Source organism: Homarus americanus, unplaced genomic scaffold, assembly GCF_018991925.1.
Source record: "Homarus americanus isolate GMGI-L3 unplaced genomic scaffold, GMGI_Hamer_2.0 scaffold11022, whole genome shotgun sequence".
NCBI classification, from domain to species: Eukaryota; Metazoa; Arthropoda; class Malacostraca; order Decapoda; family Nephropidae; genus Homarus; species Homarus americanus.
This window is the reverse complement of record NW_024737068.1, coordinates 1326919-1346453: the sequence shown is the minus strand read 5'-3', so window position 1 is coordinate 1346453 and position 19535 is coordinate 1326919. Positions and strand designations below refer to the sequence as shown.

Here is a 19535-nt window from a genome sequence, read left to right as displayed (position 1 = left end):
TGCATTTGGGGTGATCGATATATTTCACAATGAACACTACGACTCCTGTTGTCTAGGTAAAGTTGTCAAAATCTTTCGTCCGTTGTATCATATTGTTTAATGCAATTTTGTAAGGATAGTTAATGTTTATTATCAATATACCACTGTGACGTACGTGTGTGTGTGTGTGTGTGTGTGTGTGTGTGTGTGTGTGTGTGTGTGTGTGTGTGTGTGTGTGTGTGTGTGCGTGTGTTGGTGTGTGTTGTGTGTGTTGGTGTGTGTGTGTGTGTGTGTGTGGGTGTGTGTGTGTCTCATACGCCACAACACAACAGTAATCACCAAGAACTCTTCCGTCTCATTCATGGAAAAATATTCATATCTGTCTTACATCTATTTCTTCTACACACACACACACACATGACTGATCAAGTGACAAAGAGAGGAACTGGACGACTCACCGAGGAAGAGGAGGAAGAAGGAGCCTTGCATATCAGATAGGGAGACGGTCCTGGTCGCGTCTCCTCCGCCATAGGCCGTGGAGGAGCATTTGTTCTTCCTGGGCCAATAGTCCTGCTTCCACTTCTGAATCAACCCACCGAGCTGCATCTTCTTAAGCCTTGAGGTTGAGAGGTTGGGGAGAGGTTGAGAGGTAGAGGTTGAGTGAAAGGGAGTAATCGAGATGGACTACCAAGTATGGACTAACAAAAAGTTGTCAAATTGAGTTATTAGATCAGATAATGAAAGAATGATAATTAAGAAGACATGGACGATGATTCTACGAATGTAATCATCGTCTACGTCGAGTATGATAAATGACGTAAGAGACAAAAAAACGTAAACAAACACTTACTCTACGTTAAACTTGTCGACGTAAGGGCTGTCTTGGGGTACTGCCAGCGCTACGTTCTCGTGGTAGAATTCTTCCCGACCTGTGGAAGATCACATCAGGGTCACCACACTGTTATGCTCTCACGACACCTCACACTCACCTCCACCAAGGTCACCACACTGTTATGCTCTCACGACACCTCACACTCACCTCCACCAGGGTCACCACACTGTTATGCTCTCACGACACCTCACACTCACCTCCACCAGGGTCACCACACTGTTATGCTCTCACGACACCTCACACTGACCTCCACCAGGGTCACCACACTGTTATGCTCTCACGACACCTCACACTGACCTCCACCAGGGTCACCACACTGTTATGCTCTCACGACACCTCACACTGACCTCCACCAGGGTCACCACACTGTTATGCCTCACGACACCTCACACTCACCTCCACCAGGGTCACCACACTGTTATGCCTCATTTATTGAATTTCACACTGACCTCCACCAGGGTCACCACACTGTTATGCTCTCACGACACCTCACACTCACCTCCACCAGGGTCACCACACTGTTATGCTCTCACGACACCTCATACTGACTCCACCAGGGTCACCAATACCACCCTTTATGCTCCCCACGACACACTCACACTCACCTCCACCAGGGTCACCTACACTGTTATGCTCTCACGACACCTGACACCTCACCCACCAGGTCACCAAACCGTTATGCTCTCACGACACCTCACACCGACCTCCACCAGGGTCACCACACTGTTATGCTCTCACGACACCTCACACTCACCTCCACCAGGGTCACCACACTGTTATGCCCCTCACGACACTTCTGCACTCACCTCCACCTCAGGGTCACCACACTGTTATGCTCCTTGACACCCCACACTGACCTCCACCTGTGGTCACCACACTGTTATGCTCTCACGACACCCTCACACTCTCACCTCCACCAGGGTCAATGTAATAGGCCCCTGTCTCATCAACAGAACGTATTATATAAATGGGTCAATACATCTGATATTATATTCAGATTCACCACCCCGTAACTTTCCACTGTCTATGAGTAAGACATGAGATGGACACGTGAGCAGGCAACTCACCCAAGAGGGCGAGACCCATAGCTCAGCATTTCTGTAAGCACGCACTGCGATGCCCTTAAGCTTCAGTAGCTCACCTCAACTCATATCGTAAGGACGTGACCTAACGTTTATTATACATAAACGCCGTCCCCTTCTCATTCACTCCTAGACAGTGGGACTTACGGTTGATCAACACTCAGGAATTATATATACAACCTTTTATAATAAAACAAAGGAACTACCGTTTGGGTTTCGTTACTTAAAACCCAAATATAAATATATGTGAACGGACTGGTTAATTGGACAAGCAGCCGATTCAGTCACCACACTGTTATGCTCTCCACGACACTTCACACTCACCTCCTGGGGTCACCACACTGTTATGCTCTCACGACACCTCACACTGACCTCCACCAGGGTCACCACACTGTTATGCTCTCACGACACCTCACACTGACCTCCACCAGGGTCACCACACTGTTATGCTCTCACGACACCTCACACTGACCTCCACCAGGGTCACCACACTGTTATGCTCTCACGACACCTCACACTCACCTCTACTGGATTACACCGAGACAAGAATCACCATACTGTGACTCCAAAATAACAGTAAATCCGGGTTTCACGATAATTATAGGGTTTCAAGCTGTATCTAGATGTTATTTATTGTTTAAGCTTGACTATAGGATTAAATTAGACAGATATACGACTAAGCTTTCTGGGTGGTGACGTTAATCTTAAGCTTATAGGTATTATACTCTAAGCTTAGGATCATCAAGCCCTACCACCTACCTTCCCCCACCACACCTCACCCACCTCTTTCTAACTCAACAAACCGTCTCTCTATATATCTCTCTCTCTCTTCTAACACCTGCATCTGCCCCCTTCCTCTCTCTCTCTTCTAACACTCCTGCATCTGCCCCCTTCTCTCTCTCTTCTAACACCAGATCTGCCCCCCTTCCTCTCTTCTAACACCTGCATCTGCCCCCCATTCCTCTTTCTAACACTCCATCTGCCCCCCCCTTCTCTCTCTTCTAACACCTGCATCTGCCCCCATTCTCTCTCTCTCTCTCTCTTCTAACACCTGCATCTCCTTCCTCTCTCTCTCTCTCTTCTAACATTCTGCAGACTGCCCCCTTTTTCCTCTCTCTCTTCTAACACTCTGCATCTGCCTCTGACTCACTCTAGAGAGAAATCACAGGTGTTGGTAGCCCGGAACTCATCTCTCATCGTAAACAAGAGGTTGGTCTTCCACTCAAGGAAGGCGTGGTCGGTACTACGGACACGATCGTATAAGTCTGGTCGCTTCTTGCCGTCGTGTTTCTCGGCGTATTTCCCGATCTCACCGAACTTCTGCGCCGCCTCCTACAGGAAGATGATGGGTGGTGAGGGATATAGAGAGAGAGAGAGAGAGAGAGAGAGAGAGAGAGAGAGAGAGAGAGAGAGAGAGAGAGAGGGACTATACCATGATTATGATATTCACGATAAACGTCCATACTAAACAATATCAACGGGATATAGAGGTATAGATAGACAGACAATATATATAGAAGAAAGTATATATATATATATATATATATATATATATATATATATATATATATATATATATATATATATATATAATAGACACATGTAAATATATAAACAGGGAAGACAAGTTGATTTAGAGTCTGCCAAGTATACAAATGGCAGACCTACATCACCTACCACGGCAGACCTACACCACCTACCACGGCAGACCTACATCACCTACCACGGCAGACCTACACCACCTACCATGGCAGACCTACACCACCTACCACGGCAGACCTACATCACCTACCACGGCAGACCTACACCACCACGGCAGACCCACACCACCTACCACGGCAGACCCACACCACCCACCACGGCAGACCCACACCACCACCACGCAGGCAGACCCACACCACCCACCACGGCAGACCCACACCACCTACCACGGGCAGACCCAGTACACCACCCACCACGGCAGACCCACATCACCCAACATTGGCAGACTCCACACCACCCAAACACGGCAGACCCACATCACCCACACGGCAGACCCACACCACCTACCACGGCAGACCTACACACCTACCACTTGCAGACCCACACCACCAACCACGGCAGACCCACACCACCTACCACGGCAGACCTACACCACCCACCACGGCAGACCTACACCACCTACCACGGCAGACCTACACCACCTACCACGGCAGACCTACACCACCTACCACGGCAGACCTACATCACCTACCACGGCAGACCTACACCACCTACCACGGCAGACCTACACCACCTACCACGGCAGACCTACCAATCTACCATGGCAGACCTACACCAACTACCATGGCAGACAACGCGATGCCAAAAGGTCACGTAAGACTCAAACTTCCCCTTGATCACCATGAGAGCGCCGACCTTTTCTAATTCTCTGAATAAATGATGCTGCCATTTCACTGTTCTCTTGCGTGCCATCTGCCAGCCTGACCTTCCATCTGCCAGACAACCGGATGAAACACTCACACATATACATAACACACACACATACACACCCACACACACACCCACACACACACACAGACAGAGAGACAATGTTTACCTAATTCTCCCACGTATGTTCAGAATACCATTTTGCTGTTTCAACCTAAAATTTATCCACATCATTGTATTTAATAGCTCACAAAATAATCTTATTAATGTAACCATAATTTGCATTGTTATTTTATTTATTTATTTTTTATGATATATATTGTTATTATAGATGTAGATAATTATTAAGTAAAGGGGTTTTTATTTTATTTATTTATTTTTTGGAGGAGAGGGCGGGACTAATGAGGGTTGTCATGGTAACGAGATGACGCTGGAGGGGGCGGGGCTAGTGGGGGTTGTCATGGTAACGAGAGGACGCTGGAGGGGGCGGGGCTAGTGGGGGTTGTCATGGTAACGAGAGGACGCTGCAGAGACGTGACCTTATGTTTGTAGATTAGTGTGTCTTGTCTGTCTGTCTGTCACGCACGGTCTATATCTATCGGTCTGTCTGTCTGTCACGCACGGTCTATATCTATCGGTCTGTCTGTCTGTCTGTCTCTTTCTCTCTCTCATAAATTACAACTGAAATTTAGAAGAGAAATGAATAATAATGAATACACACACTTAATGACTTTTACGACATTACCTAAACTACTTTCTACAACACTGAGGTAAACTTTCACTTCCTACGATGAAATACAGTAGACCAGAGTAGAGTAGATAGTAGAGTAAAGTAGAATAAAGTAAAGTAGTAGAATAAAGTAAAGTAAAATAGTAGAATAAAGTAGAGAATAAAGTAAAGTAGAAGAATAAAGTGAAGCAGTAAAGTAGAATAGAAGAAGTTAAAGTAAAGTAGTAGAATAAAGTGAAGCAGTAAAGTAGAATAGAGTAGAAAAAGGTAGAGTAAAGTAGAGATTAAAGTAAAGTAGTGTAGTGAAGGAAAAATAGAATAGGGTAAAAAGTAGAGTAGAGCAGAATAACATAAAGTAAAGAAAAGTAAAGTAACGTAAAGTAAAGTAGAGCAAAGTTATGTAGATTATATGATGATAACTCGTGTTGTTACTCCGTTATGCACACTTAACAACCTTCGGACGACCTGTTAAGTGCCTCCTCCCCCCCCTCCGCTTGTCATTATCTGTTAGGGTGAGTTATGTTAGGTTAGGTTGGGTGAGGTTAGGTCTGGTTAGGTTGGGTTAGGTCTGGTTAGGTTGGGTTAGGTTAGGTAGGTTATGTTAGGTTAGGTAGGTTATGTTAGGTTAGGTTAGGTTAGGTTGGTCTGGTTAGGTTGTGGTTAGGTCTGGTTAGGTTAGGTTAGGGTAGGTTATGTTAGGTTAGGTTAGGTTAGGTTAGGTCTGGTTAGGTTGGGTTGGGTTAGGTCTGGTTAGGTTAGGTTAGGGTAGGTTATGTTAGGTTAGGTTAGGTTAGGTTAGGTCTGTTAGGTTGGGTTGGAGTTAGGTCTGGTTAGGTTAGGTTAGGTTAGGGTGAGTTATGTTAGGTTAGGGTAGGTTATGTTAGGGTAGGTTAGGTTAGGTTAGGTCTGGTTAGGTTGGGTTGGAGTTAGGTCTGGTTAGGTTAGGTTAGGGTAGGTTATGTTAGGTTAGGTTAGGTTAGGTTAGGTCTGGTTAGGTTGGGTTGGGTTAGGTCTGGTTAGGTTAGGTTAGGTAGGTTATGTTAGGTTAGGTTGGGTTAGGTTAGGTCTGGTTAGGTTGGGTTGGGTTAGGTCTGGTTAGGTTAGGTTAGGGTAGGTTATGTTAGGTTAGGTTGGGTTGGGTTAGGTCTGGTTAGGTTGGGTGGCCCTCCTTGTCATTACGTGTAGTATTTGTCACTTAGGTTTTGGGATTTTAAACTTGTCATCGGTGGAGTCTTCACACACACACACACACACACATACACACACACACACACACACATACACACACACACACACACACACACACACACACACACACACACACACACACACACTACAATAAAGCCTCACGTGATTTATTATGGATATAACAAAGTCATATTATTTACAAATTGCCACCATCTTCTTAATTAATAAAGGTATTGGATTACGTAAGTGTGTATGTGACACCTACCTCGACACCTGACACATATCGACACCTGCCACCTATCGACACCTGCACTATCGACACCTCCATCGACACCACATATCACACCTGCCACCTATCGACACCTTCCTATCGACACCTGCCACCTATCGACACGAGTATAACCACCACACACAGACTACCTAACAACACTGGTCCTTGAGCCACATTTGATCTATAACTCCAGGTGAGATATTACTCCAACAGGTACAGGTAGAGTAAGGTAGGAAGTCTGGTCTCTTTACATCTCTATTGCGCTTCTATGTGAGAGATGAGAGACAGATGGTGAAGGAGAGAGTGAGAGACAGATGGTGAAGGAGAGGTGAGAGACAGATGGTGAGGGAGAGAGATGTCAGACAGGTGGTGAGAGAGAGTAGAGACAGATGGTGAGGGAGAGTGAGAGACAGATGGTGAAGGAGAGTGAGAGACAGATGGTGAGGGAGAGAGAGAGAGACAGATGGTGAGGGAGAGAGTGAGACAGATGGTGAAGGGAGAGAGTGAGAGACAGATGGTGAAGGAGAGTGAGAGACAGGTGGTGAAGGAGAGTGAGAGACAGATGGTGAGGGAGAGAGTGAGAGACAGGTGGTGAAGGGAGAGTGAGAGACAGATGGTGAGGGAGAAAGTAGAGACAGATGGTCAAGGAGAGAGTAGAGACAGGTGGTGAGGGAGAGAAATGTCAGACAGGTGGTGACAGGTGGTGAGAGGAGGGATAGAGACAAGTGGTGAGGGAGAGATGTCAGACAGGTGGTGACAGGTGGTGAGGGAGGGATAGGAGACAGGTGGTGAGGGGAGAGATGTCAGACAGGTGGTGATAGGTGAGGGGAGGGATAGAGACAAGTGGTGAGGGAGAGATGTCAGACAGGTGGTGACAGGTGGTGAGGGGAGGATAGAGACAGGTGGTGAGGGGAGAGATGTCAGACAGGTGGTGACAGGTGGTGAGGGGAGGGATAGAGACAGGTGGTGAGGGGAGAGATGTCAGATGGTGGTGACAGGTGGTGAGGGCGAGGGATAGAGACAAGTGGTGGGGGAGATGTCAGACAGGTGGTGACAGGTGGTGAGGGGAGGGATAGAGACAGGTGGTGAGAGGGAGATGTCAGACAGGTGGTGACAGGTGGTGAGGGAGGGATAGAGACAAGTGGTGAGGGGAAGATGTCAGACAGGTGGTGACAGGTGGTGAGGGGAGGGATAGAGACAGGTGGTGAGGGAGAGATGACAGACAGGTGGTGACAGGTGGTGAGGGGAGGATAGAGACATGTGGTGAGGGAGATGTCAGACAGGTGGTGACAGGTGGTGAGGGGAGGATAGAGACAAGTGGTGAGGGAGAGATGTCAGACAGGTGGTGACAGGTGGTGAGGGGAGGGATAGAGACAAGTGGTGAGGGGAGAGATGTCAGACAGGTGGTGACAGGTGGTGAGGAGGGATAGAGACAAGGTAGGGAGACAGACAGGTGGTGAGGGAGATGTCAGACAGTGGTGGTGAGGGGAGAGATGTCAGACAGGTGGTGAGGGGGAGAGATGTCAGACAGGTGGTGAGGGGAGAGATGTCAGACAGGTGGTGACAGGTGGTGAGGAGGATAGAGACAGGTGGTGAGGGAGATGTCAGACAGGTGGTGACAGGTGGCGAGGGGTGGGGGGGAATGCTGCAAGAAGAATGTAGTTTTGTCAAGTATGTAAATAAAAATAAATCAAAGTTTCATGAAGGGGTGAGGGAGAGGGAGGTGGGGAGGGAGGTGGGGAGAGGAGGTGAGGGAGGGAGGTGGGGGGAGAGGAGGTGGGGGAGAGGAGGTGGGGAGAGGGTGAGGGAGAGGAGGCGGGGGGGTGAGGGAGAGGAGGTGAGGGGAGAGGAGGTGAGGGAGGTGAGGGAGAGGAGGTGAGAAGTGAGGAAGAAAGGAGGAGGGTAGGAAAGGGAGGAGAGAAGGTGACGGATTAGGAGGAGAAGAAGTAAGGGTAAAGGGGGTGAAGGGAAGAGGAGGAGGTGACGTTCATCATAAATACCAGTACACACACACACACACACACACACACACACGCACACACACACACACACACACACACACACACACACACACACACACACACACACACACACACACACACACACACACACACACACACACACAAAGAAAAAAATACGATTGCCTGTGTAATAGTGATCACTGTTTCATGAACCGGATTTATTTACATGTGAAATTTATGAGGTGTGACAGGCTGAGTCTTATATCCAGGTTGCCTAGTGGAGATGTCGATGTAAATTACGCTCATATATCCTCGTTATAGACTGGTGTTAGTGTAGTTTGTCGTCGTAATCAATTGAAATCGACGAGTGGCAACAAGTGATGGTGATTTCTGATACCTTGAAAGTGAGTTCGAGCCTTGTTATGACTTCGGACGAGAGGCCGAGAAAGAGGGAGGAAGGGAGAAGAAAAGGGAGAAAAAGGGAGGAAGGAAAAATGGAGGAAAAGAGGGAGGAAGGGAGAAGAAATGGAGGAAGGGAGAAGAAAGGGAGAAAGAGGAGGAAGGGAGAAGAAAGGGAGAAAGAGGGAGGAAGGAGAAGAAGGATAAAAGAGGAGGAAGGGAGAAGAAGGGAGAAAGAGGGAGGAAGGAAGAAAGGGATAAAAGAGGGAGGAAGGGAGAAGAAAGGGAGAAAGAGGGAGGAAGGGAGAAGAAAGGGATAAAGAGGGAGGAAGGGAGAAGAAATGGAGGAAGAGGGAGGAAGGGAGAAGAAATGGAGGAAGGAAAAGGGAGAAAAGAAGAGGAAGGAAAGAAAGGGAGAAAGAGGGAGGAAGGGAGAAAGAAAGGGAGGAAGGGAGAAAGAAAGGGAGAAAGAGAGAGGAAGGAGAAAGGGAAAAGAGGAGGAAAGGAAGAGGATAAAGAGAGGAGAAGGGAAGAAAGGGAGAAAGAGGAGGAAGGGAGAAGAAAGGATAAAGAGGAGGAAGGGAGAAGAAAGGATAAAAAGGGAGAGGAGAAATGGAGAAAGAGGGAGGACAGGAGAAAGAAGGAGAAAGAGAGGAGGAAGGGAGAAAGAGGAGAAAGAGGGAGGAAGGAAGAAAGGATAAAGGAAGGAGAAGAAAGGGATAAGGGAGGAAGGAAGAAATGGAGAAAGAGGGAGGAAGGGAGAAGAAAGGGAGAAAGAGGAGGAAGGGAGAAGAAAGGGAGAAGAGGGAGGAAGGGAGAAAAGGGAGAAAAGAGGGAGGAAGGAGAAGAAATGGATAAAGAGGAGGAAGGAGGAAGGGAGAAAGAGGGAGGAAGGGAGAAAGAGGGAGGAAAGGGAGAAGAAAGGGATAAAAAGGGAGGAAGGGAGAAAGGGGAGGAAGGAGAAGAAAGGGAGAAAGAGGGAGGAAGGGAGAAAAGGAAGAGGAGGAGAAGGAGGAAGGGAGAAGAAAGGGAGAAAAGGAAGGAGAAGAAAGGGAGAAAAGAGGGAGGAAGGGAGAAGAGGGAAGAAAGGGAGAAAGAGGGAGGAAGGGAGAAGAAATGGATAAAGAGGGACGAAGGGAGAGAGAGTAAAAGAAAAGAAAGAAAGAAAGAAAGAAGAAAGAGAGGCAAAAGGTTACATTATGGTCCAGTAATTGATGGCTTAAGGTAGAAGCTGTCACGGGAAACACGAGGCAGAGAGGATAACATATACAAGGTCGATAAACACAAGGATGGCTACAGCACCTCACCTGTAGAACTTTACCTGTAGAGCCTTACCTGTAGAACCTCACCTGTAGAACCTCACCTGTAGAACCTCACCTGCAGAACCTCACCTGTGAACCTCACCGTAGAACCTCACCTGCAGAACATACCTGCTAGCGCCTCACCTGTAGAACCTTACCTGTAGAATCTCGTCTATAAACAACATAAAGATAGCCACAGAAAAGTCGTAACTCTTACCTGTAGATCCTTACCTATAGCAACTCACCTGTGAGGCCTTACCTGTAGTACACTCACCTGTAGAGCCTTACCTGTGATACCTCACCTGTAGATCCTTACCTGTAGTACCTCACCTGTGAATCTTTCTATAGCTCACCTGTAGAGCCTTACCTGTAGTACCTCACCTGTAGAGCCTTACCTGTAGTACCTCACCTGTAGAGCCTTACACAGTACCTCACCTGTAGATCCTTACCTGTAGTACCTCACCTGTAGATCCTTACCTATAGCAACTCACCTGTAGAGCCTTACCTGTAGTACCTCACCTGTAGAGCCTTACCTGTATTCCTCACCTGTAGATCCTTACCTGCCTTAAGATACATTCCTCCCTTATAAATATATAGAGAGAGACGGTGCTCTGACTGACGTAAGAGAGACAGACACACGGACGTAATACTCAGTGTTTATTACGTGTTGTCATATTTATCTCACACACACACACGAACGAACACATAGACACACACACACACACACACACATAGACACAGATATATAATGTATCTCAACATCCAAACATCAGTGCAGGTCTCTATCAACATCCAAACATCAACAAAAGACTTACATACAACAACAAACCAGCCAATTTCTCACCTCGAAGTAGTTTTCGAGGATGGTGCCTCCAACATAACCCCAGGTCATGGAATCCCGCGCCTTCAGTAGGTCATCGAGACTACTGACGGCGTTCTCGATCTTGGGGAAGGTTAGGGGAAAGCCACTAGGTTCCCGGAGTATGTCGTCACCACAATCAGGACGAAGATCCACCAGAAACCCACCACGAGTCTTCCTGAGTTGCTGAGAGGGAGCTTGGTGCCTCCTGGTGGTCGTGGTGTGAGGAAGAGGAGGGAGGAGGAGGAGGAGGAGGAGGAGGAAAGGGAGGAGGACGAGAGGAAGATGAGAAAGGGAAGAGGAGAAAGGGGGAAGGAGGAGTAATAGGGGGAGCAGGAGGAAGAGAGAAACAGGAGAAGAACAGGAGGAGGAGTGGATAAGATTAAAAAAAAAAAGTAAATAAGACAAATAAAACATTGTTAGTTACAGAATTACCATACAAACAAACACAGACAAACAAACAAACTCCCAACACTAATCCTTTTATCTTCTAATATGAACTAATAAACATACACACAGAGACACTATCAGCACAAACACCTGAAGAAAGAACTCACCCTGCTGGAGGATGGCGCCGAAGACATACCAGGAACAGTTCTGGAGTTTGAAGAGTCCCTTGCCATCATAGAGGTCGTAATAGGAGAGTTACGGTTGATGAGGAACAGGATAGGACCCATGATGAGGACTGTGATGGCGATGAGGATCCAGGTCTGTTTGGGAGAGGAACGGACACAGGTGAGTCCCCTGAGTGAGCGTTATTCTAGGTATTACGGCCCCTGAGTGAGCGTATTCTAGCTATTACGGCCCCTGAGTGAGCGTTATTCTAGTTATTACGGCCCCTGGTGAGCGTATTCTAGGTATTATGGCCCTGGTGAGCGTATTCTAGCTATTACGGCCCCTGAGTGAGCGTATCCTAGCTATTACGGCCCCTGGTGAGCGTTATTCTAGTCATTACGGCCCCTGAGTGAGCGTTATCCCAGTTACCACGGCCCTGGTGAGCGTTATCCCAGTTACCACGGCCCCCTAGTGAGCGTATAAACACTCTCTCGAGGGACTAAGCTCAGTACCTCATCACCTGATATGAAATAATAATCTTAAGCACACGAGCGTTTAAACAGATCCATGTATGCCAATCACTGTGTCAAGCGCTGGTAGTAAATGTTTGATGCCGTTATATACAACAGTGATCACAGCAACGGGTAGATGAGGTAGGTGAATATTTACATAATGCTGTTTACTGAAGCCTTTGCTGACCCCCGGCCAGCAAAGTGTGTCACGCTATATCAGTGTCGTGGGGTGTGGTGAGCGCCGCGCCAGGCTAACGTAACCAAACACTAAATACAATAATAGTAATCAAGAAAAAAAGAGATTTGTTGGTTTTAAAACTTCCGTGAGTCTTCTGTATTTTCATCTGGGTATTATTAAGTATTTTAGTGGTTATTGAAGCGCTTGAAAACTGTTGGGAATATCAAAACCTTTTATTTAGCGTATTTTAGTTATCTCGGCTACTGAGTGAGCATAAAAAAAATACTCAAAAACTCACAAACATAAAAACAAAAAATAAATCCCATTAACAACGACATAACCTCCAAAAACACCACAATAAAACACAAGAATACTAACAAAAGAGAAAACAATAAAACAAAAGACAAACGATCAACAATAAACACAACAGAGGACAACTAAAACAAAAGAAGATCACAAACCCACATATTGTTGTTCAAGGGATCGGAACTCTATCAGGTCAGTTGTGTCAAGGGTTTGGATTGTATTCCTGAACTTATAGTGAGTGTGGTTAGTTAGGGTGAAATTAAAGAGAAGAGGGTGGTTAGAGAGAGGGAGGGAGAGGAAAAGAAGGCATACAAGGAGGAGAGAGGAGAGGTAAGGAAAAAAAAAGGAAGTAAAGTACATTATTAACTTACATCGTTGGCGAAAGGTTCCATGAATAGCACAACCCTGGAGAGCTCCTGTGGGCGAGCGATCAAGAAGGTGTAAGGTTGACGGTCGATGGTGGTGGTGAAGTTAACAACCATCATCCTCTTGTCCGACACCGTGAACGCCGCCACCCCCAGCAGGACCTGAGACACACACACACACACACACACACGGTCAAGATAAGAGGTTAGTTAGGTTAGGTTAGGTTTTTTACTACATATATTACACTTTACTAATCCAACACCTGACTGACTAATCCCGACTTTCCGTAATCCTAAATATAGTGACGTCAGGAGTCACGTCATCCATCTGGTCCTGGACTGTGATTGGTTGATCTGGTTACCCCAAGGCAGTTCAGGTATACGTGACCTTACTAGGTGATATACTGGGTGACCTTACTGGGTAACCTTACTGGGTGACCTTACTGGGTTACCTGTCTGGGTGACCTTACTGGGTGACCTGACTGGGTGACCTGACTGGGTGACCTGACTGGGTTGGGTAAAGTCCGTAAGCCACGTATAGGACAAAGGGTCGTACTAGAGGTAAGGACATCGTAAATATAGATCACAAGAGAGTGTGTGTGTGTGTGTGTGTGTGTGTGTGTGTGTGGTGTGTGTGTGTGTGTGTGTGTGGTGTGTGTGTGTGTGTGTGTGTGTGTGTGTGTGTGTGTGTGTGCTGTGTGTGTGTGTGTGTCGTGTGTGTGTGTGTGTGTGTGTGTGTGTGTGTGTGTGTGTGCGTGTGTGTGTGTGTGTGTGTGTGTGTGTGTGTGTGTGTGTGTGTGTGTGTGTGTGTGTGTGTGTGTGTGCGTGTGTGTGTGTGTGTGCGTGTGTGTGTGTGTGTGTGTGGTGTGTGTGGGTGCGTGTGTGTGTGCGGTCGTGTGTGTGTGTGTGTGTGGCGTGGTGCGGTGTGCGTGTGTGTGTGTGTGTGCGTGTGTGTGTGTGTGTGTGCGCGTGTGTGCGTGTGTGCGTGTGTGTGTGTGTGTGTGTGTGCGCGTGCGTGTGTGCGTGTGTGCGTATGTGCGTGTGTGTGCGTGCGTGTGCGCGTGCGTGTGTGTGTGTGCGTGTGTGTGTGTGTGTGTGTGTGTGTGTGTGCGCGTGTGTGTGTGTGTGTGTGTGTGTGGTGTGTGTGTGCGTGTGTGTGTGTGTGTGTGTATGTGTGCGTGTGTATGTGTGTGTGCGTGTGTGTGTCGTGCGTGGTACCTACCTCCCTATCTTGTATCATCTTCACCATGCCGTTCCAGTTACCGTTCTTATCCATCACCCCACCTCCCGCCGGCGTCCTTACCACGTACCTGAAACACACACACCACCTTAGGAGTAGTGATCATGACACACACACACCTTAGAGTAGTGATCATGACACACACACACACACCTTAGAGTAAGTATCATGACACACACACAATATCAATTTGCAGCATCATGACACACACACACACCTTAGAGTAGTGATCATGACACACACACACACACACATTCTTAGAGTAGTGACTACACACACACACACACACACACCTTAGAGTAAAGTGGATCATGACACACACACACACACACATTCTTAGAGTAGTGACTACAGACACACACACACACACCTTAGAGTAGTGATCATGACACACATTGTCAATATTCTTAGGAGTAGTGATCATGACACACACACACACACCTTAGAGTAGTGAACACACACACACACATTCTGAGAAAGTGAATTATGACACACACACACACCTTAGAGTAGTGACTGGTGACACACACACAAGCCAATTTTAGTAGTGATCAGACACACACACACACCTTTTAGAGTAGTGGGATCATACACACAATAATATTCTTAGGAGAAAGTGATCATGACACACAATAATAATCACACACACCTTGTAGTAGTGATCACATACACACACACACATTAATTTTAGAGTAGTGATCATGACACACACACACACACACACCTTAGAGTAGTGATCATGACACACACACACACACACACACTTAGAGTAGCATCATGACACACACACACACACACACCTTAGGAGTAGTGATCATGACACACACACACACACTCTTAGAGAGTGATCATGACACACACACACACACACACCTTAGAGTAGTGACTATGACACACACACCTTAGGAGTAGTGATCATGACACACACACACACCCAGAGTAGTGACTACACACACACACACCTTAGAGTAGTGATCATGACACACACACACACACACACCTTAGAGTAGTGATCATGACACACACACACACAATAATATCATCTTAGAGTAAGCATCATGACACACACACACCTTAGAAAGTAGTGATCATGACACACACACACTACCTTAGAGTAGTGATCATGACACACACACACACCTTTAGAGTAGTGATCATGACACACACAATATCTTAGAGTAGTGGATCATGACACACACACACACACCTTAGAGAAAGATCATGACATACACACACTCTTAGAGAAAGGGATCACACACACACACACACACACACACCTTAGAGAAAGGATCATGAGACACACATGACACACACACACACACCTAGAGTAGTGACTGCGACACACACACACACACACCTTAGAGTAGTGGATCATGACACACACACACACACATTCTTAGAGTAGTGATCAAGACACACACACACACACACACCTTAGAGCAGTGATCATGACACACACACATCATTATCTTAGAGTAGTGATCATGACACACACACACACACCTTAGAGTAGTGGATCATGACACACACACACACATTCTTAGAGTAGTGATCAAGACACACACACACACCCAGAGCAGTGATCATGACACACACACAATACTCCAGAGGTGACATGACACACACACACACACACACCTTAGAGTAGTGATCACACACACACACAATACCTTAGAAAAAGTGACTACACACACACACACCTTTAGAGCAGTGGGATCAAGACACACACACACTCTTAGAGTAGTGACTATGACACACACACACACCTTAGAGCAGTGATCAGCGACACACACACACATACCTTAGAGTAGTGACTATGACACACACACACACACACACCTTTTAGAGTAGTGATCATGACACACACACACAATAATAACACCTTAGCAGTAACGCACACAATCACACACCCTAGAGTAGTGATCATGACACACACACACACACATTCTTAGAGTAGTGATCACACACACACACACACACCTTAGAGAAAGCACGCGACACACAATATCATCTTAGAGTAGTGATCATGACACACACACACACCTTAGAGTAGTGATCATGACACACACATGTTCTTAGAGAAAAGTATTCCACACACACACACACACACCTTAGAGAAAGGATCAGCACACACACACACACACACACTCTAGGAGTAGTGATCAGTGACACACACACACACACACATCCTTTTAGAGGATCATGACACACACAATAATAATATCTTAGAGAAAGGATCATGACACACACACACACACCTTTAGAAGTAGTGATCATGACTAACACACAATATCAATATCAATATTCCTAGAGAAAGGGATTCATGACACTACTACTGGTCAATATCATTACCTTAGAGTAGCAGATCATGACACACACACAAAAACACACACACCTTAGAGTAGTGATCATGACACACACACACACAAGAGTGACGACACACACACACCTTAGAGTAGTGATCATGACACACACACACACCTAGAGTAGTGATCATGACACACACACACACACACACCTTAGAGTAGTGATCATGACACACACACACACCTTAGAGTAGTGATCATGACACACACACACACCTAGTAGTACACACACACCTTAGAGTAGTGATCATGACACACACACACACACACACACCTTAGAGTAGTGATCATGACACACACACACACATAGAGTAGGATCATGACACACACACACACCTTAGAGTAGTGATCATGACACACACACACACCTTAGAGTAGTGATCATGACACACACACACACACACACCTTAGAGAGTGATCATGACACACACACACACCTTAGAGTAGTGATCATGACACACACACACACCTTAGAGTAGTGATCATGACACACACACACACACCTAGAGTAGTGATCATGACACACACACACACTCTAGAGTAGTGATCAACACACACACACAGAACACACACACACACCTTAGTAGTGACGCACACACACACACACCTAGAGTAGTGATCATGACACACACACACACACACACCTAGAGTAGTGATCATGACACACACACACACCTTAGAGAGACACACACACACACACCTTAGAGTAGTGATCATGACACACACACACACACCTTAGAGTAGTGATCATGACACACACACAAACACTTTAGAGTAGTGATCATGACACACACACACACACCTTAGAGTAGTGATCATGACACACACACACACCTTAGAGTAGTGATCATGACACACACACACACCTAGAGTAGTGATCATGACACACACACACACCTTAGAGTAGTGATCATGACACACACACACACCTAGAGTAGTGATCATGACACACACACACCTAAGTAGTGCATGACACACACACACACACCTTAGAGTAGTGATCATGACACACACACACACACACACTTAGAGTAGTGATCATGACACACACACACACCTTAGAGTAGTGACTCACACACACACACACCTTAGAGAACAACACACCTAGTGATCATGACACACACACACACACACTGATAGTGATCATGACACACACACACACACCTTAGAGTAGTGATCATGACACACACACACACCTTAGAGTAGTGATCATGACACACACACACACCTTAGAGAAGATCATGACACACACACACACCTTAGAGTAGTGATCATGACACACACACACACCTTAGAGAGAGGATCATGACACACACACACACACCTAGAGTAGTGATCATGACACACACACACACACACCTTAGAGTAGTGATCATGACACACACACACACACACCTAGGAGTAGTGATCATGACACACACACACACACCTTAGAGTAGTGATCATGACACACACACACACTCAGAGTAGTGATCATGACACACACACACACCTTAGAGTAGTGATCATGACACACACACACACTTAGAGTAGTGATCATGACACACACACCTAAGATCATACACACACACACACACCTTAGAGTAGTGATCATGACACACACACACACCTTAGAGTAGTGATCATGACACACACACACACACACACCTTGAGTAGTGATCATGACACACACACACACACCTTAGAGTAGTGATCATGACACACACACACACACACACCTTAGAGTAGTGATCATGACACACACACACACACCTAGAGTAGTGATCATGACACACACACACACACACACTTAGAGTAGTGATCATGACACACACACACACCTTAGAGAGTGATGACACACACACACACACACACCTAGAGTAGTGACATGACACACACACACCTTAGAGTAGTGATCATGACACACACACACACACCTAGAGTAGTGATCATGACACACACACACCTTAGAGTAGTGATCATGACACACACACACATCTTAGAGTAGTGATCATGACACACACACACCTTAGAGTAGTGATCATGACACACACACACACACCTTAGAGTAGTGATCATGACACACACACACCTTAGAGAAAGTGATCATGACACACACACACATCTTAGAGTAGTGATCATGACACACACACACACACACACCTTAGAGTAGTGATCATGACACACACACACACACCTTAGAGTAGTGATCATGCACACACACACACCTTAGAGTAGTGATCATGACACACACACACACCTTAGAGTAGTGATTATGACACACACACACACCTTAGAGAGTGATCACACACACACACACACACACACCTAGAGTAGTGATCATGACACACACACACACACACACCTTAGAGTAGTGATCATGACACACACACACCTTAGAGTAGTGATCATGACACACACACACACACCTAGAGAGTGATCAGACACACACACACCTAGAGTAGTAATCATGACACACACACACACACCTTAGAGGGATCATGACACACACACACACCTTAGAGTAGTGATCATGACACACACACACACCTTAGAGTAGTGATCATGCACACACACACCTTAGAGTAGTGATCATGACACACACACACACCTTGGAGTAGTGATCATGACACACACACACACACACACCTAGAGTAGTGATCATGACACACACACACACCTTAGAGTAGTGATCATGACACACACACACACATAGTGATCATGACACACACACACCTTAGAGAGTGACTGCGACACACACACACACACTAGAGTAGTGATCATGACACACACACACACACACCTTAGAGTAGTGATCATGACACACACACACACACACACCTTAGAGTAGTGATCATGACACACACACACACACACACCTTAGAGTAGTGATCATGACACACACACACACACACACCTTAGAGTAGGATCATGACACACACACACACCTTAGAGTAGTGATC

The 19535-nt window shown here is 46.4% G+C and overlaps 1 protein-coding gene across 1 annotated transcript in view; it reads right to left on the bottom strand.

Annotated features, from left to right (window-relative positions):
- Window positions 1-19535, bottom strand: part of LOC121873048 (ionotropic receptor 93a-like) — a 71290-nt gene that overhangs the window by 6439 nt on the left and 45316 nt on the right. The window contains 9 exon segments of the mRNA XM_042376363.1: window positions 438-595; window positions 830-910; window positions 3107-3285; window positions 11057-11170; window positions 11173-11279; window positions 11629-11712; window positions 11715-11781; window positions 12994-13149; window positions 14210-14297. Coding sequence (XP_042232297.1) covers window positions 438-595; window positions 830-910; window positions 3107-3285; window positions 11057-11170; window positions 11173-11279; window positions 11629-11712; window positions 11715-11781; window positions 12994-13149; window positions 14210-14297 — 1034 coding nt within the window.